This window comes from Dermochelys coriacea, chromosome 18 (assembly GCF_009764565.3).
Source record: "Dermochelys coriacea isolate rDerCor1 chromosome 18, rDerCor1.pri.v4, whole genome shotgun sequence".
NCBI classification, from domain to species: Eukaryota; Metazoa; Chordata; order Testudines; family Dermochelyidae; genus Dermochelys; species Dermochelys coriacea.
In genome coordinates, this window is record NC_050085.1 from 12,641,442 (window position 1) to 12,661,558 (window position 20,117).

General features: G+C 42.0%; 1 protein-coding gene across 1 annotated transcript; it reads right to left on the reverse strand.

Annotated features, from left to right (window-relative positions):
• Positions 1-10,757: 10,757 nt before the first annotated feature.
• Positions 10,758-20,113, reverse strand: RBP7 (retinol binding protein 7). The gene is made up of 4 exons (XM_038376890.2): positions 19,906-20,113; positions 15,696-15,874; positions 15,276-15,377; positions 10,758-11,030 (listed from the first exon to the last, which is right to left on the reverse strand). The coding sequence occupies exons 1-4, from the start codon at positions 19,976-19,978 to the stop codon at positions 10,980-10,982; spliced, it is 405 nt and encodes a 134-aa protein (XP_038232818.1). The 5' UTR covers positions 19,979-20,113; the 3' UTR covers positions 10,758-10,979.
• Between the last annotated feature and the right edge of the window lie 4 nt (positions 20,114-20,117).

Genomic DNA, 20,117 nt, shown 5'->3' on the forward strand with positions numbered 1-20,117 from the left:
ATCATCATGCCATTATATAAATCAATAGTACCCCCACACCTTGAATAGTGTGTGCAGTTCTGGTCACCACATCTTAAAAAAATATATATTAGAATCAGAAAAGGCACAGAGAGGGTAACAAAAATGATTAAGGGCATGGAACAAATTCAGTACGAGCAGAGATGTAAAAGATTGGGACTGTTCAGCTTAGAAAAGAGATGACTATGGGGGGGTATGATAGCGGTCTATAAATTAATGAATGTTGTAGAGAAAGTGAATAAGGAAGTGTTATTTACCTCTTCACATAACACAAGAACAGGGATCACCCAATGATATTAATAGGCAGCAGATCTAAAACAAACATAAGAAAGTACTTCTTCACTCAACGCACTGTCAACCTGTGGAACTCATTTACAGGGGATGTTGTGAAAGCCAAAAATATAACTAGGTTCAAAAGAGAATTAGAGAAGTTCATGGAAGATAGGTTCATCAATGGTTGTTAGCCTAGATAGTCAGGGATGAAACCCCATGCTCTGGGTGGCCCTCGAATTGTCAAACATCTGACACTGTCCATTGTCAGAGACAGGATATAGGGCTAGATGGACGATTGGTCTGACCCAGTATGGTCGTTCTAATGTTCTGTGTTCCTTTGGGATTTTACACCTGTCTTAGAGTTCCACACACATCTCCCATTGCAAAGAAAATATGTAGGAACAGTGTGGACTAGTTTATAGTGTCCTAATTTATTTATAGTTTATCTCTTTCCTAGTCTGTTTGAGAGTAAAACTATTTCCTTTCTCTTTTCACATAGTGTCTCAAGCTGCTGAATTTTGTATCCTCTAAAGGCTCTTCAGTCCTCTAAAGGCTCTTCAGTCAGCTGGCATGTTGCTGAAAAAGTACGATCTGGTTAGGCAGTTCTGTTTTTGTTGTTAACCAATAATTTCCTAATGTCTAGGATGTGCATGAGAGAGCTCTCAATCCTCTCATGAGTATCCCAGTTTGAGCTTGTGCACAGCAGCATATATCTGATTGCAGCACTGGCTAAATAACATTAAGTGAGGCTGTAGTAATGGGAGCACCCTTAGCTCTGCTGGATGAGGGCTCTTTGGTATATTCAATAATACCAGCTTCCCAGCAATGGTGCTTCACCGCACAAAGCCTGATTCTGCCAATATGAACTTTCTGATAGTAGTGCTTTGCCACCTGGGAATCTTATGGGGGTGAGGAGGTCTGTGCACCAAAAATATTCTCAAGAATGCAATATCAGAATCCTCTTACATTATAATGACTTTGAAGCTGACAACCTGTGGGGTTTATTATTAGTACTATGTTGCTTTAAAAAAAAATCCTAATGCAAACCAAAGTATTTTGAAGAAGATGCAGCATGTTGCAAAGGTGCCACCTAGTGGAGTAGGGAATCTAGGGTGACTTGCAACCTCTTATTTCCCTGCACATGAGTTGCTTACTGGATCTGACAGAGCTAGTTCACTGCTTTGAAGTTTAACCCACACTGAATTAGGGTAACAGTGACTTATCTTCATTCTGAATCAGTGTCTTTTTTAAATCAAATTAAAGCATACATTGCTCTGAGCTACAATAATAGGAAAAAGAAAAGGAGTACTTGTGGCACCTTAGAGACTAACAAATTTATTAGAGCATAAGCTTTTGTGAGCTACAGCTCACTTCATCGGATGCATTTGGTGGCAAAAACAGAGGAGAGATTTATATACACACAAACAGAGAACATGAAACAATGGGTTTATCATACACACTGTAAGGAGAGGTTTCAGAGTAGCAGCCGTGTTAGTCTGTATTCGCAAAAAGAAAAGGAGTACTTGTGGCACCTTAGAGACTAACAAATTTATTAGAGCATAAGCTTTCGTGAGCTACAGCTCACTTCATCGGATGCATTTTTGAGCTGTAGCTCACGAAAGTTTATGCTCTAATAAATTTGTTAGTCTCTAAGGTGCCACAAGTACTGTAAGGAGAGTGATCACTTAAGATAAGCCATCACTAGCAGCAGGGGGGGAAAGGAGGAAAACCTTTCATGGTGACAAGCAAGGTAGGCTAATTCCAGCAGTTAACAAGAATATCAGAGGAACAGTGGGGGGGGAGCGGGAGAAATACCATGGGGAAATAGTTTTACTTTGTGTAATGACTCATCCATTCCCAGTCTCTATTCAAGCCTAAGTTAATTGTATCCAGTTTGCAAATTAATTCCAATTCAGCAGTCTCTCGTTGGAGTCTGTTTTTGAAGCTTTTTGGTTAAAGGATAGCCACTCTTAGGTCTGTGATCGAGTGACCAGAGAGATTGAAGTGTTCTCCAGCTGGTTTTTGAATGTTATAATTCTTGACGTCTGATTTGTGTCCATTCATTCTTTTACGTAGAGACTGTCCAGTTTGGCCAATGTACATGGCAGAGGGGCATTGCTGGCACATGATGGCATATATCACATTGGTAGATGCGCAGGTGAACGAGCCTCTGATAGTGTGGCTGATGTGATTAGGCCCTATGATGATATCCCCTGAATAGATATGTGGACAGAGTTGGCAACGGGCTTTGTTGCAAGGATAGGTTCCTGGGTTAGTGGTTCTGTTGTGTGGTGTGTGGTTGCTGGAGAGTATTTGCTTCAGATTGGGGGGCTGTCTGTAAGCAAGGACTGGTCTGTCTCCCAAGATCTGTGAGAGTGATGGGTCGTCCTTCAGGATAGGTTGTAGATCCTTGATGATGCATTGGAGAGGTTTTAGTTGGGGGCTGAAGGTGATGGCTAGTGGCGTTCTGTTGTTTTCTTTGTTGGGCCTGTCCTGTAGTAGGTGACTTCTGGGTACTCTTCTGGCTCCGTCAATCTGTTTCTTCACTTCAGCAGGTGGGTACTGTAATTGTAGGAATTCATGATAGAGATCTTGTAGGTGTTTGTCTCTGTCTGAGGGGTTGGAGCAAATGCGGTTATATCGTAGCGCTTGGCTGTAGACAATGGATCGAGTGGTATGATCTGGATGAAAGCTAGAGGCATGTAGGTAGGAATAGCGGTCACTAGGTTTCCGATATAGGGTGGTGTTTCTGTGACCATCGCTTGTTAGCACCGTAGTGTCCAGGAAGTGGATCTCTTGTGTGGACTGGTCCAGGCTGAGGTTGATGGTGGGATGGAAATTGTTGAAATCATGATGGAATTCCTCAAGAGCTTCTTTTCCATGGGTCCAGATGATGAAGATATCATCAATGTAGCGCAAGTAGAGTAGGGGCATTAGGGGACGAGAGCTGAGGAAGCGTTGTTCTAAGTCAGCCATAAAAATGTTGGCATACTGTGGGGCCATGCGGGTACCCATTGCAGTGCCGCTGATTTGAAGGTATACATTGTCACCAAATGTGAAATAGTTATGGGTGAGGACAAAGTCACAAAGTTCAGCCACCAGGTTAGCCGTGACAGTATCGGGGATACTGTTCCTGACGGCTTGTAGTCCATCTTTGTGTGGAATGTTGGTGTAGAGGGCTTCTACATCCATAGTGGCTAGGATGGTGTTTTTAGGAAGATCACCAATGGACTGTAGTTTCCTCAGGAAGTCAGTGGTGTCTCGAAGATAGCTGGGAGTGCTGGTAATGAAGGGCCTGAGGAGGGAGTCTACATAGCCAGACAATCCTGCTGTCAGGGTGCCAATGCCTGAGATGATGGGGCGTCCAGGATTTCCAGGTTTATGGATCTTGGGTAGCAGATAGAATACCCCAGGTCAGGGCTCTAGGGGTGTGTCTGTGCGGATTTGTTCTTGTGCTTTTTCAGGGAGTTTCTTGAGCAAATGCTGTAGTTTCTTTTGGTAACTCTCAATTAACTTAGGCTTGAATAGAGACTGGAAATGGATGAGTCATTACCCAAAGTAAAACTATTTCCCCATGTTTCAGAGTAGCAGCCGTGTTAGTCTGTATTCGCAAAAAGAAAAGGAGTACTTGTGGCACCTTAGAGACTAACAAATTTATTAGAGCATAAGCTTGAAGTGAGCTCTAGCTCACGAAAGCTTATGCTCTAATAAATTTGTTAGTCTCTAAGGTGCCACAAGTACTTCTTTTCTATTTCCCCATGGTATTTCTCCCCCCCCACCCCACCCCCCACTGTTCCTCTGATATTCTTGTTAACTGCTGGAATTAGCCTACCTTGCTTGTCACCATGAAAGGTTTTCCTCCTTTCCCCCCCCTGCTGCTGGTGATGGCTTATCTTAAGTGATCACTCTCCTTACAGTGTGTATGATAAACCCATTGTTTCATGTTCTCTGTGTGTGTGTATATATAAATCTCTCCTCTGTTTTTTCCACCAAATGCATCCGATGAAGTGAGCTGTAGCTCACAAAAGCTTATGCTCAAATAAATTTGTTAGTCTCTAAGGTGCCACAAGTACTCCTTTTCTTTTTGCGAATACAGACTAACACGGCTGCTACTATGAAACTTGTCAATAATAGGAAAGTGTATCAAGTTTTGTCAGCTACAGCTTTATTATACTTGTTTTTCTGCTTGTTTAGGCAGATCTTTTTGGGAAAACAAATGAACACTAAAGCTAATCACATTAACCTAACTAAAATGGGACGGAGAGTTTTGTCTCATGTATCCAACACTATCAATAAAATCTCAGGCTTCCTCCTACTCTGTGCTGCATCAGTTGAGTAATTTTGGTGTCTTTACCACATATTGAATAGTAGTACTCTTTTCTTTGTTTTGATTGCCAGTTTAAAAGGACCATCCTCAACAGGAAACAATTCCATGTAATTGTGTCTGTTTCAAACTACATCATACACACTGTAAGAAACTTTTATTATGTCTGTCATTGTAAAAAGGAAAGTCTCAAGGTCTTCAAGAAAAGTTTTGCCCACCATGCTTTAGCACATGTAAAGTGTAGATGTTTGAAAAGGTGACCAAGAAAATGGTTTTGTACTATGTATGTTCTCTCTCAAGGATGCCAGATCCTAAATTTGCTGATTTTACATGTAAACAATGTTTTTTGCTGTCTACTCTTCTCAGCCTAGAGTGATAGTTCCTTTCTGCTGATGTGGCAGCACAAGGAAGAAGAACTCCACAAACTAAATTATGTCATAAGTGATGCCTCTGCAACCCATTTTTCCTGCTCCATCTGTAACCTAGGAAACAAGTTAGCCCTCCACTTGTGATTTAGTTAACAATTCTGTTGGTGCATGAGCCAGAACAGAATCAAGCTTACTCTGCAGTAGCTGTTTTGTTTCTGCGCTACTAAAAGAAATAGTCTTTTGTTAGTAGAATGAGCTAAGACAACTCTGAAAACACATCAGGAGCAGATCTGTTGAGTCAGAAAATGTCAAGTATAGTTCTCTCCTGAAAACTATCACTTTCAATTACTTTGCAAGCTGAAAACAGTTCAGTTGTTCTTTGGACCCATCTTCATAATAGCCATCAGAGTGGTTCACCTATTGTAAAAATACCCTTTCCAGTACCACTATTTGGAAAATGGAGAAACTGCATTGTAAATATAGAATTTAACTCCCTGGACTGTCGGTTGGTTTAGTCTACAGCTCCTTATTCAGAGTTCTTAGTCATGTTGATCAAATAATCAGCTCCTTTGCAGAAAGATTGGGGTCTTTAGATAGGTTTGGATTAAGACAGGATGTCTTAACTATTTGAGTCAAAAAGTAATATGAGCAGAAATCCCATGCAGTATATGCTGTTGCTTTATCACTTGTAATTATGTACACCCACCATTAGCTAGTTATAAATATTTACTAGGGCTGTCAAGTGATTAAAACAATTAATCATGATTAATCATGCAATTAAACAATAGAATACCATTTAAATAAATATTTTGGATGTTTTCTATATTTTCAAATATCTTGATTTCAATAACAGAATACAAAGTGTACAATGCTCACTTTATATTTATTTTTGATTACAAGTATTTGCTCTGTAAAAAAAGAAATAGTATTTTTCAATTCACCTAATACAAGTACTGTAGTGCAATCTCTTTATCATGAAAGTTGAACTTACAAATGTAGAATTATGTACAAAAAACCCTGCATTCAAAAATAAAACAATGTAAAATTTTAGAGCCTAGAAGTCCACTCAGTCTTACTTCTTGTTCAGCCAATCCCTCAGACAAACAAACTTGTTTACAGGAGATAATGCTGCCTGCTTCTTGTTTAAAATGTCACTGGAAAGTGAGAACAGGCATTCTCATGGCACTGTTGTAGCTCGCGTTGCAAGATATTTACGTGCCAGATGCGCTAAAGATTCATGTGTCTCTTCGTGCTTCAACCACCCTTCCAGGAGACATGTGTCCATGCTGATGATGGGTTCTCCTTGATAACAATCCAAAGCAGTGCAGACTGACGCATGTTCATTTTCATTATCTGAGTCAGATGCCACCAGCAGAAGGTTGATATTCTTTTTTGGTGGTTTGGGTTCTGTAGTTTCCACATTGGAGTGTTGCTCTTTTAAGACTTCTGAAAGCATGGTCCACACTTTGTCCCTGTCAGATTTTCAAAGGCACTTCAGATTCTTAAACCTTGGGTCAGGTGCTGTAACTATCTTTAGAAATCTCACATTGGTATCTTTTTTGTGTTTTATCAAATCTGCAGCGAAAGTGTTCTTAAAATGAGCAACATGTGCTGGGTCATCATCCAAGACTACTATAACATGAAATATATGGAAGAATGTGGGAAAAACAGAGCAGGGGACATTGAGCTCCTGGTGGGAGAATTGCATCACATTTTTTTTTTAACAAGCATCATCAGCATGGAAGCATGTCCTCTGGAATGGTGGTTGAAGCATGAAGGGGCATACAAATGTTTAGTATATCTGGGACATAAATACCTTGCAATGCTTGCTCTCACTGTTTGGTGACATTGTAAATAAGAAGAGGATAACATTATCTCCTGTAAATGTAAACAAACTTGTTTCTCTCAGTGTTTGGCTGAAAAAGAAGTAGGACTTGGTGGACTTGTAGGCTCTGAAGTTTTACATCGTTTTGTTTTTGAGTATAGTTATGTAACAAACAAAAAAATCTACATTTGTAAATTGCACTTTCACGAGAAAGATTGCACTACAGTACCTGTGGGGTGAATTGAAAAATGCTATTTTTTATCTATCATTGTTACAGTACATTATTTATAATCAAAGATATACACTTTGATTCCAATTATAACACAGAATACAATATATATGAAAATGTAGACAACAGCCAAAATATTTAATACATTTCAATTGGTATTCTGTTTAACTTAACTTTAATCTGTGTGATTAAAACTGATTAATTGCAGTAAACTCAAAAAGATTGACAGCCCAAATATTTACTTTAATCTTAGATCTTCTACATTAGTCAACTAGAACTAATACTCTTAAAATACCTATTCCTAATTAAGTCTCCATGTAGTCTGTGGCTATAAAATCCATCCCATCCCATCACTGGGCAGCAGAATTTATGTTCTTGAAAATTATGTCTAACCTTAGTGGTTGTAAGGGCAACCCTTCAGGAACTGACTAACTTCTTCTGTATTTTCTTCCTCAATCTACCACTCATGTATCCCCAGGTAGCAAACACCCCAAACTGGTCTTCCTAATTGCCAAAATCTGCAGCTTTCCATTGTTGAGAGAAAAAAAAAATCTTTACAATGCAATGGTGTTTTCAGTATAACTAATTAAATATACAGTAGTAATTTTACTCCTGCAATCTGATATTATAAATTTAGTGAACTGATTACATTGATTTGAACATGAAAGTGTTGTGACCCTCCTTTTAAAAATTTGCATTTAAGGATGCTGCAGAAACCCTGCAGTCCTTAAAGATCAAAGCTTTAGTTAGCCTTTACCACAGCTCTTTTTCGCAAAAAGAAAAGGAGTACTTGTGGCACCTTAGAGACTAACAAATTTATTAGAGCATAAGTTTTCGTGAGCTACAGCTCACTTCATCGGATGCATTTGGTGGAAAAAGCAGAGGAGAGATTTATATACACACACACACACACACACACACACACACACACACACACAGAGAGAACATGAAACAATGGGTTTATCATACACACTGTAAGGAGAAAAGGAGTACTTGTGGCACCTTAGAGACTAACAAATTTATTAGAGCATAAGCTTTCGTGAGCTACAGCTCACTTCATCGGATGCATTTGTTAGTCTCTAAGGTGCCACAAATACTCCTTTTCTTTTTGCGAATACAGACTAACACGGCTGCTACTCTGAAAACTGTAAGGAGAGTGATCACTTAAGATAAGCCATCACCAGCAGCAGGGGGGGGAAAGGAGGAAAACCTTTCATGGTGACAAGCAAGGTAGGCTAATTCCAGCAGTTAACAAGAATATCAGAGGAACAGTGGGGGGTGGGGGGGGGAGGGAGAAATACCATGGGGAAATAGTTTTACTTTGTGTAATGAAAAAAGAAAAGGAGTACTTGTGGCACCTTAGAGACTAACAAATTTATTAGAGCATAAGCTTTCGTGAGCTACAGCTCACTTCATCGGATGCATTTGGTGGAAAAAACAGAGGACTCTGTTCGTGAGCTGTAGCTCACGAAAGCTTATGCTCTAATAAATTTGTTAGTCTCTAAGGTGCCACAAGTACTCCTTTTCTTTTTGCGAATACAGACTAACACGGCTGCTACTCTGAGATTTGTGTAATGACTCATCCATTCCCAGTCTCTATTCAAGCCTAAGTTAATTGTATCCAGTTTGCAAATTAATTCCAATTCAGCAGTCTCTCTCTGGAGTCTGTTTTTGAAGCTTTTTTATTGAAGTATAGCCACTCTTAGGTCTGTGATCGAGTGACCAGAGAGACTGAAGTGTTCTCCAGCTGGTTTTTGAATGTTATAATTCTTGACGTCTGATTTGTGTCCATTCATTCTGTTACGTAGAGACTGTCCAGTTTGGCCAATGTACATGGCAGAGGGGCATTGCTGGCACATGATGGCATATATCACATTGGTAGATGCGCAGGTGAACGAGCCTCTGATAGTGTGGCTGATGTGATTAGGCCCTATGATGGTATCCCCTGAATAGATATGTGGACAGAGTTGGCAACGGGCTTTGTTGCAAGGATAGGTTCCTGGGTTAGTGGTTCTGTTGTGTGGTGTGTGGTTGCTGGTGAGTATTTGCTTCAGATTGGGGGGCTGTCTGTAAGCAAGGACTGGTCTGTCTCCCAAGATCTGTGAGAGTGATGGCTTGTCCTTCAGGATAGGTTGTAGATCCTTGATGATGCGTTGGAGAGGTTTTAGTTGGGGGCTGAAGGTGATGGCTAGTGGCGTTCTGTTGTTTTCTTTGTTGGACCTGTCCTGTAGTAGGTGATTTCTGGGTAGTCTTCTGGCTCTGTCAATCTGTTTCTTCACTTCAGCAGGTGGGTATTGTAGTTGTAGGAATGCATGATAGAGATCTTGTAGGTGTTTGTCTCTGTCTGAGGGGTTGGAGCAAATGCGGTTATATCGTAGCGCTTGGCTGTAGACAATGGATCGAGTGGTATGATCTGGATGAAAGCTAGAGGCATGTAGGTAGGAATAGCGGTCACTAGGTTTCCGATATAGGGTGGTGTTTATGTGACCATCGCTTATTAGCACAGCTCTTTTTGTTTCCAGTATTCAAATGAGACTTCAGAGTCCTGAATAGCTGTTAACACTACCTGCAACAAGCGATTAAGACATTTCCTCGTGCCATAGGTTTATTATCTGAAAGTTATTTCATAACATCACAATTGTTATGAGTGTGTCAGACGAAGAAAGAGTTTGTTCTTAAGCCTATTTTTAATAGGCAAGATAGCCAATAGAGTAAGGGGAGCATAAGTATTATAGCATCAATGTTGTAGGAGGTCATATGTTCCTGAAGAGAATGCAAGTTGTAGTAAGATAAAGCTTGGAGTTCCAGCTGTTGGTTTCTATATAGTATTTGAATCTATATTAGTGTCTAAGAATACCTGAAAGACAAAACCACCTGCTGTCACTACCACATGATGCAAGCTCACTTATTTTTGTTGAGCAAGTCAAAGGGGAGGTAAAAGAAGAAATCCTCATGTGCTGAGGTTTTTTTAATTATTAAACTAAAAGAGTCTGTGCTGCTTTTAATGAGCAGCTGGATGAACTTCTACTAGTTAAAGAGATTGATATCCTGGGGCCAACAGAGCAAGTCAAAAGTAGTAGTTGGTTCATTTGGATTCTGTCCCTCATTGTCTCACGTGGAAGGGTGCAATTGAGAGCCTCCATGAATAGGCTATTATTGAGTCAAAACCTTAAGAGAATGAGAGCCTGTGTTACCTGTATGAAGGTATGCTAATGCAGACATGGATCAGCATCAGTGCAAGAACAGCTAGTAAGTAAAAGTGGAACCTAGTCCCCCTCCCTCCATGTCTGTAGTTTTCTATCAAGACACTAAGTTTTAGTGATGTCAGCAATATTCTATTCCAAGTATCATTTGATGAGCCAAGCAGATTACTTCAGTTTATCACTAATGAATACCATTAAGTAGTTTTATTCCTTTCAGGTAATCATTACTTCAACCTCCTTTCTGAGCAGTGTACTTAGTTCATGTAGTTGAGGCAGCCATTTAAGTGGTTATCTGGACCCTCTGCACTGCAATAGGTGGTATAAGGCCATAGAAATTAGGCCTTCCCAGTATCATAACCAGTGATTTGATATTATATTGACCCTTTGAATCCATAGGAGAGACTCTTCTAGATGGCCGTGGGGATGCTGGCCTAGTTCTGATGGTTAGATGGGGCCGAGTTAACCGACAGTCTCCCTTTCTTACAGCCCCAAACAACAGCAGTACAAGTCAGACAGATTGTTTTCAAGTATTTATTAACAAGAACAGAACTGCAACACTAGTGCAAGCAGTTACATCTTCTCCTGATCAGAAGTACAACAAAAACAGACATGCCTGATCAAGAAATGCTTAGTATTAACCTAGAGATCACGTAGAAACCCATGTACATAAAGAAATAAGTTCCAGGAGGTCTGCTCTGTACAGATGTGCTTTTCAAGTGTCAGTCAAGACTGGATTAAGTCAAGCTCTCTTGTAAATCTGTGTGCATACTTGTTCTTCACAGCACAGCTCCTAACAAGAAGGGAGAACCAATGTTATTTAATTTGTGTAACTGTCAACCTGACAGTTAGGTTCTTGTGAAGCTGAATTGGTTTACATCAAGTCGTTTACAATGGTGAGCATCTTGTAGAGCTTGTGCCTTTGCTGCCAGTCTGCAACTAGTACCCACACAAGTTATGCCTTACCCTGTGCTTGGCAGCAGGTTGTAGCAAGCTGGATTCCAGAACAAGAGCATGCCAGCTACTTTTGAATTGCAGTGTAAGTGCAAGATGCCCCACATGCTGCTATTCATGCTCATTGCCATCATCCCTACTTCATCCTGCACCAGGAAGCATTAAGGACATTGTAGAGCATGAACGAAGTCATGCAGATGTGGTATGAATATTCTATTCTGACTCATCTTACAAGTCAGAGTCTCACCTATTCAGTCCAGTTCATTGGATAAGGTCAATGCTGGCATGAACAAGCTAGTTCTGGCTGTTGCCAGTCCTCATCTCCTTTTTACCCAGCTTCAGGGCTATCCAACAGGTGTTTTGCCCCCTAACGAGTGGTAGGTCTCTGTGCTGGGTTAGATCTCATGCTAATATTTTACACCATTTATTCCTGTCATAGTTGCAATGGAAAATCCAGTAAGAATGCCTAGCCTGTTGCCCAAATTCACACAGATTAGTTTTCACCCATGTTCTGAGTGATGGTGTAGGTGCATTAGCCACACTTAGTTCCCTGATGTGAATTTAGAGAAGCAGCAGAACTCTTTTGGAGGGACATGTCCTGAAGTTCACCAAAGAGAATGGTTTTAGTGCTACAGAAATTAAGTACGCTCCCCTCTGAAGCTTGTTCTTCCCATTTCTCAGTAATAGCAATTTGTTCAACTATATTAAAGCCCCTCCAGGGGCACCATTTCAGCTTGAGGGGAGGGGGACAACTAACAGTTATTCCAGAGGCTACTTGAGCACCTGAAAAAAAAAGTTTCCCCAGATAACTTAGATACAGTGCTTCTGTCAGATAATTTCTAATTCTGATATAAATAAAAAAAATTAGAGACTCACTCACATACCAACATGTTCTGACATCTTGTGTCAATTCTCTTAAGGAACACTGGTTAGGTTTTATGTGTATTCTTACTTTATTACTAAACCTTGAATAGAAGAACTGAAACAATTGTAGAAAAATCTAGATAATTTTATACCTTTTTTTTGGTAGTTATCAAGCTTGGAATAAGTTTAACTTTTGGAAACATCCTATTAGGGCAGGGATGGGCAAACTTTGTGGCCCAAGGGCCACATCTGGGAATAGAAGTTGTATGGTGGGCCATGAATGCTTGCAAAATATGGGTTGGGGGTGCAGGCTCTGGTTAAGGGTGTGGGCTCCAGAGTGGGGCTGGGATGTGCAGGCTCTGGGGTAGGGAATAATGGGTTTATTGTGCAGGAGGGCGCTCCGGGCTGGGATTGAGGGTAGAAGGGTGGGGGGGGGGGAGGCCCAGGGGTGCAGGCTCCAGGAAGCCCTTACCTCAAGCAGCTCCCAGAAAACAGCATGGCCCCTTTCCGGCTCCTATGTGGAGGCACAGCCAGGCAGCTCTGTGTACTGTCCTGTCTACAGGCACCACCCCCTCGGCTCCTAGCCAATGGGAGCTGAGGGGGTGGCACTGGGGCAGGGGCAGCATGCAGAAAGGAGTCCCCTCGCTGCCCCTTTGTGTAGGAGCTGGAGAGGGCCCTGCTGCTGCTTCCAGGAGCCATGTGGAGTGGCTCCTGACCCTGCTCCCTGGTTGGAGCAGGACAAGCCCTAGACCCTGCTCCCCAGCAGGAGCATGAGGGCCAAATTAAAAAAGTGTCTGGTGGGCTGGATCTGGCCCATGGACAGTAGTTTCCCCACCCCGTAGTAGGGCAAGGGCCCATGAGTTTATGCTGCAGCTGCCTGAGGCTCTAGGGGTGTGTTACCCAGTACGAAGAAGATTAGAAACTGACTTTAAACAGGAGTGAAACCGACACTGTGTAGTTGCTTTCATGTTTATTTTTTGTTTGTTTGTTTTTTTAAGCCTGCTTGGGGTTGGCAATGCTATCAATCAGCCTCACCAAAAGTCATGATTGGCTTTAAAAAAAAGTTATATAAAACAGAATTGGTGTTTTTATTTATATTCATATTCTGCTTTGAACCTTTACAGTGCACTACGGTCACATTTTGAAGCTCTCCCATACCCACAAGGGCTAGAAACTTCTTCTCTTTAAGAATGAAGAGATCACCTATCCACTTGACCCCAGGAGTTAGAGCTTTAAGGAGAACAATAATCATGAGACATGACAAAACTCATGAGTTGGCAACAGTGCCTTCCGTTTAAAGGCTAGTTACTTCCCAGAAGGGTCTTAATGGCAACTCCAGCATTGTAGTGTTTTTTCCCTACAGGACAATGTTTAAAACCAAATACCAAGAAAATTCCACATTTTAAATGGGGGGGGGGGAGACATGGAATTGAGACAGGAATCTCAGGGCCACTAAACACAGGAAAGGAAAACAGTACAGGAGCTCTGGGCAGCTCTTCCTCTTGAAAGTTGGAGGGTCAACTCCTCCAGACATCAAATAAAACTATTGCCATCAGTGTCTCCACTCAGATATTAACATCACAGCGAACAAGTTATATCACCAACTATCCACTTCATACTTGGATATTGAGCCATCTTATCCAGAGTTGCACATCATATATGCACTGGCTCAGGGACAACATTTACTTACACACAAACACACACACACACACACACACACACACACACACCCCTGCAGTACCTTTGAAAATCTGGCCTGGTGTGTATCCTGGGGCGGGGAGGGAAGGAGAGAGGAGACAAGAGACCAGTGTGAAAAATTGGGACAGGGTGGAAATTAATAGGTGCCTATACAAGACAAAGCCCCAAATATTGGGATGGTCCCTATAAAAATTGGGGCATCCTGTCACCTTAGTGTGTCCCTCAGTGCCCCATCTGTACAATGGGAATAACAGCACTGCTCTACCTGATGCAGGGGTGTGATGTGAGGCACTCCAATACCATTGTGATGGTACCACATAAGTACCACTGGTAGAGGGGTAATTACTCTATATCACCGCTATCCCTTCCCTGGGTTTTGGTACACTCTTTTCACCTACTCCTCCCCTGCCCTTTTCTGAATGGGAACTTGGCTCAGAGGGCTTGGCTGTATTGCTTCCGAATCCCCGGCTTTCTTTTCAGCATCTGCCCCCCCTCTCCCCCCCGCAGAGGGATTCCTGTTTTAAAGGTTAATTTAATGCAGGGGTAGCCAATTTGTGGCTCTTCAGAAGTTAATATGCATCTCCTTGTATAGGCACTGATCCAAGACTGGAGCTACAGGTGCCAACTTTCTTGTGTGCCAGGGGGTGCTCAGTTTCAACCCTGGCTCTGCCACAGGCCCTGCCCCCACCCTACCCCCTCCCTCCCCACCTCGTGCATGCCACAAGCCAGCTGATCAGGAGGTATGGGGAGGGAGGGGAAGGTGCCGATTGGCAGGGCTGCTGCTGGGTGGGAGGCGCTAGGAGCAGGGGGGAAGCTGATGGGGGGGGGCACACTACTGATGTATTACTATGTCTCTTTTGACAATGTACTTTGGTAAATTCTGGCTCCTTCTCAGGCTGGCCACCCATGCCAAACAATTCCCATCTTGCAGAGGTCACTTGGTCTTTGGAGGACCAAGGCGGGGCGGGGGGGGGGAAGCTACCTTGAGAGCTAATGGAGCAAGTGGAGGGTGGAAGTTTATATACATCTTTCTTCCAAGACTCATGTAATCCTTTTTGTAATGTTTAAGAGCAACTAAACCCTGCTTTAATATTTAGTGTTAAGTTTCAAGTAGTCTTTTGTCCCTGTTGCAATACCCAGAGAGAAACACCCTAACAATAGGGTGGTTAGACAAGAGTACCGACTCTAGAAGAGAAAGTAAAGGAATGCCAAGCCAAGGTACAAGATTGAGACAGAAAAGGTCAGATATTTTGATACTAAATGCTTCCAAGTCACTTCAGAAATCTACTAGAGGAGAAGTATCTTCTCCCAAAGATATTAGAGTCCTTGCCTTCTGTACTAAACACATGTATGTAGATTCTCCATTTTCTGGAGATGTTTATATTAGTAGGCCCTAGCATCCACTGCACAGAGAATTGTGTGGGAACATACCAGTAACCCAAACCACAGCAGCAGTGTAGATCCCAATAGCCCTCGTGCAGAGCCATAAAGTTAATTCAAAAATCAGAATCTAACTGAATACCAGATATAGCTGATCTCCTTCAATCCAATGAGTCCAGCCCCTGTTCTTCTTGTCTCCAGTCTGGACACAAACAAGCTTGTCATTGTCCCAGGTAACCACACTCTGCATGAGAGAAAGAGAGAAGTCTTAACTTTAGTCATACACCACATTCTTGAAGCCTCTCTCCCTTACCAGGGTAAGTTGCTCCCCAGAGTTAGTGCTTCTACATCATGCTCTGTAGAAAGTGAACTACCTTAAATCTCACATGTATACCATGGAGAAAACAAGCAGTCCCTACCCCAACCTCCCAGGAAACTTGAGGGTTCCTTCTCTAAGAGTTTGAGAAAGAAATTTAGGTCCCCACACTAACAACATTGATCAGTTGAAGGAGTTTGGTGGATTGCCTTGTGATTTGAGCAAGCACAGCCCACTTTTTTTTACCTTGCATTTTCTATGATCTAGGCCTTTATTGTCTTCCTCAAATTCCTCTCCAATTTTGAACTGGACAAAGTAACTTCTGAAAGTGCTGGTGGTTTGGATGGAGAATGAATCGCCTTCCTGTTCAATCACCTTCTGTGGCTTGAGCATTTTTGCTATCTTGCGAGTTGCAAAGTCAATACCTTAGGAGAGAAAGATTTAACATCAGATTTTTTGTACTTGCCAGCCTACAAGACCCAGGCTACCCTCTTAATAGTGCTGTCCACAAGAGTGCTTCCCAGAGCCAATCCAGGTTTAGGTGCCGCTGGTGTGGCTCTAAGTCCCCCTCCCGACAGTTTCCTTCAACAATGTTTCTACCTAGTATTTTACTCTTTCACAAGCATGGGACTGCATAGTGTAGTGCAACTCCCAAGCTAGGTTGCTGGGATTTGATTAGACTGCTATAAGAGTTTCTCAACTAGATGGGTCACCTTACACTATTTGAAAGTCAGTGTGCCACTGCTGGCACAGGTTGTTTATTATATTGACTTCTGCTGTATTAGTACAACCTGATGGATGCTACTGCTGTGGTGGAAGCTAAGATAAAGTTTGGCCTGTACTTAGTTATGCTGACCCAACTGAAATTGACATCAGACAATATCTGCATGTGTAATCAAAGTCAGAATTTTGTCCTGTAGAGCTTCCTAACTGTGGGGTACAGAGCTCTGTTATTGGTTATTCTTTTGTTACAAGCAACTTCACGTCTTCCTGACCAACAAAGTATGCAACATGTACCCACTGTTGCTTAGACACCTCTTATGTAGTGTTATTTGCTCCATTAAGGATCTGTTCACCTTTTGGATGATTACCAGCATAATGTTTTCTCCATGCATGTAGTATTTATAATCAGAGGGCAAGGCGCTGTCAAAAGCAGAGACAGACACTTATGGTTTTGACAGCCAAGCCACTTAACCATTTGGTTGAGTAGTTCAAAGAATAATCTTGAATTTTTAAGGTAAACTGTGTCTGTCCTTGCCCTCTAAGCAGAGAGGGTACTACAGCTGCCCATGAATCCTTACATTTCTTTCCCTAAGTAGTTTTAACTGTTCACATGCCAGGATCATCACCAGAGTGATGGTTTGAGTTTAAACAATTTCCAGGGACTGCTAATTGTCATGCAACAGCTGCTGCTAAGTGATGAGTCTGCAAGATCAAGCTCATTTCATAAGGAGCATGAGACAACTACTCAGTGGCAATTGTCACAGGCAAGGCCCTGTATTCCTGAGCTGTTAGTTCAGGACACTACACACATTAGTGTTTAAGTGCACTGGCAATGGAGACATTCAGCTCAAGCCAACACCCCAGAGAAAGTTTCTTCACATGATTTTGAAGACAGATATGTTTCTACACGTGACATATGGTCTGGGAGTCAAGACACAGCCTCCCAATTTCACGCTCAGAATACAAACTTAAGGGAAGGGGAGAGCCACAATAAGTGGTAGTTCTCTGCTGCCTAGGAATAGTGCAATTGGCATGGGACACATGAAGCTCAGATAGCTTCATGTATCTGACCCACTGCTTTGGTTATATTAACCCATCACAGGCTAAAGACATGGTCCATCACCACATCTAAGATGAAAAACAAAAACCCACACAAACCCAGTAGGTCCATTATACAGTCATGTTTATACATACCACTTGACAGCATAGTTGTCCCCAAATAGCAAGAAGGATTAATTCTGTACTAGCAGCATATATTGCTGATTATGCTGCAGCATGTGGTCATGTAACCTTAGATATTAGAAGCAATTTTGTTAAGGAAAGAAAAATAGCAGTTTACCTTTAGACATTTCATGGTTAAAGTTGAACTAGTGTGCTAGTATCCAGGCTTTTCTCAGCAGGATCATTCAAATTATTTTTGTGAAGGGATGTCCCATCATCCACCCTAGTCTTTGTGCCATGCTCTGGTAAAATTGTTGTTTCTAATTCTGGCACTTAATTTTTTTCCAGGGTCATCCCCCCAGAAATCATAGCTGACCTTGTTTTCTCCCCCTCTCCTTGTAACCCGTACTACTCAACCACTAGAAAGAGCAAACTACAATTAAAAAAAAAAGTGAAGGAAAATCTGTTTGCAATAAAGGCAGAGAATCCTGATAGGATTCCTATGCTGCAACAACTTTCTGGAGCCATTTATTGCAAGGGTGTTTATTCAAACAGAGTGTGAAAAGCACAAACTCACTTCAGCACAACTTGGTTTTAGTAAGTTTTTTGGGAGCAGTCATGACATTTAACTCAGCTACTCCTCAATATTCTCTCTTCAGAGAGAGGACAAACTCCCATTCATCAAAGGGATTCATGCAAGTTTCTACTCCTCTATTTAGGCAGGTGAACATTTATTGGAAGTTGCCCTGTAGGATAGGAAACAATGTCAATAATAGTATTTAATAGGAAGCATGGTATTCCCACTCTGAGCTACTGAACTTCAATGCTATCTTCTTTGTGCTAGAGAGACAGATTGAAGCAAGATAGAAAATAAAGCTTCTCATTGCATAATTTGTATCCATCTAAAAAAAAAAAAAAGGTTTTAAAATTTATTAGACTCCCAGCCCTGTGGAGAAGCAAGCAATAAAAGACACTTCAGTCTTCCTATGGTCATATTTTTCAACTAATAGATTCTGGTGTAGTCTTTTATGCTGCAGAGGCTGAAAAGTTTCAGCATAGTTTATCTTGTTACCTGTGACCTATGGATTTGCATGTGGAATGATTAAGACTTGGAAAGAAGGACCATTTAATGAAGACAAGTCCAAGTATATTAGTCCTCAGAGGGGATTCAAGAACATTATCCTCAGACCGAGGATGTGGTACTACTACAGCTAGAAGGGGATCTTTCAATACATTACCAATATTGGATAAAAAGGTTTAAAGCCATTTACAACATTAAACAACATCCAAAACAGTCAACCAACTGTTGACCAACACCAAGCAATATATTTAAGTTGAGTGCCTAACTGTTGGCAAGAGTCAGAGCTATTCACCACAATTCTGACACCTTAGGAGCATACAAAAACAATTTTTAGTTTTGTTACAGGTTCCAAAGGGACAGCCTCCACTGGCTGTTACATTACAAAAGTATTACAGCACTGAGGCCCTTTCTAGTTCCTCTCCCACATTCTCCTCATTATTGCATATAATTGGTCTGTTCCCATTCCTATCACCAGTTCAGATGCTAGTTTCAGAAGTTAAAAAGGTTGAGAACCTAGAGCAGAGGTTCTCATTCTGAGGCCCTCCACCAACATGCTATGAAAACCTCCATGGCCCACCTGTGCCACAACAGCTGGTTTTCTGCATATAAAAGCTAGGGCTGGGATAAGGGGGTAGCAAGCGGGGCAATTGCCTGGGGCCCCATGCCACAAGGGCTCCTAAAAAGCTACATTGCTCAGGCTTCCGCTTCAGCCCTAGGTAGCAGGGCTCAGGACTTCATCCCCATGCAGTGGGGCTGCAGCTTTCTACCCTGGGCCCCAGTGCGTCTAATGCTGGCCCTGCTTGGAGGCCTCCCTAAAACCTGCTCACAGCCCCACAGTTGAGAATCCCTGACCTAGAGCATACCAGAGGAAAGGACCACTGAAGAGGATATGCTCATCATCCTATTCAGGGTCACCACCCTGAAAGTGATCTTGCAACAGTGGTCTGCTAGACAGGGCTTTTGCCATATTAGAGGACTGGCATTTGAACAGTCAGATGTTTAGCAAGAGGGAAGGTCAAGGACATGGTCACTGACAGAGAAAGATAACCTCATAGCTTCCTTATAGCCCTAGTAAAGATGTTACCTGGATGTAGAACTTAAGTGTATACTAAAAAGAGTGAGAATAGTGAGTGGACACAGCTGAAGAAATGCCTCCCACATAGTAGCAAGGGCCCACACACGAGTACAGCAGTACTGTTAACTCCCTATGAGAAAGGCACCAGCTAAGGACAGATATCAAACTTCACTACAGGGAGCAACAACACCCAAAAGTAACAGCATACTAGTGATTAGTTACATTGTTTACCTGATCAGTTTATGGTGGGGGATACAAGTGAGGGCTAGTCCTTTTCTTGATGGGGGTGGGGGAGGGAAATCAGATCCTCCTCTAAGGAGAGGATAATTGCCCCCGCAAGAAGGAAAACTTCAACCATCTCTAGATTTTAGCAAAGTTCAAACTCCTAGGCATAGAATTCTATAATTTTCACCTACCCAAAGCCAACATGTAACCTTCAAAGTTGTCACTGCACGTGAGGTTCCAGGTGCCACTGAAATCCACAGGCATGGCTAGGCTATTAGAACAAGAACCCCAAAGGGAAGTGCACACTAACCACAGAGAAAGGATTGAGACTGTATCTACCAGCTAGGCCCTATATGAGGGGAATTGTGGGAGGGGTTACAGCTGGCAGCCTTGCTAGTGGGGA

What these genes read in the sequence shown, in the direction of transcription:
- RBP7 (XM_038376890.2), bottom strand. Translation starts at nt 19,978, where the DNA reads ATGCCTGTGGATTTCAGTGGCACCTGGAACCTCACGTGCAGTGACAAC. An exon ending in AGGTTACATGTTGGCTTTGG is followed by an intron (nt 15,875 to 19,905) that starts GTAGGTGAAAAT and finishes TTCTCTCCTAAG; the next exon opens with GTATTGACTTTGCAACTCGC. An exon ending in TAGATCATAGAAAATGCAAG is followed by an intron (nt 15,378 to 15,695) that starts GTAAAAAAAAGT and finishes TCTCTCATGCAG; the next exon opens with AGTGTGGTTACCTGGGACAA.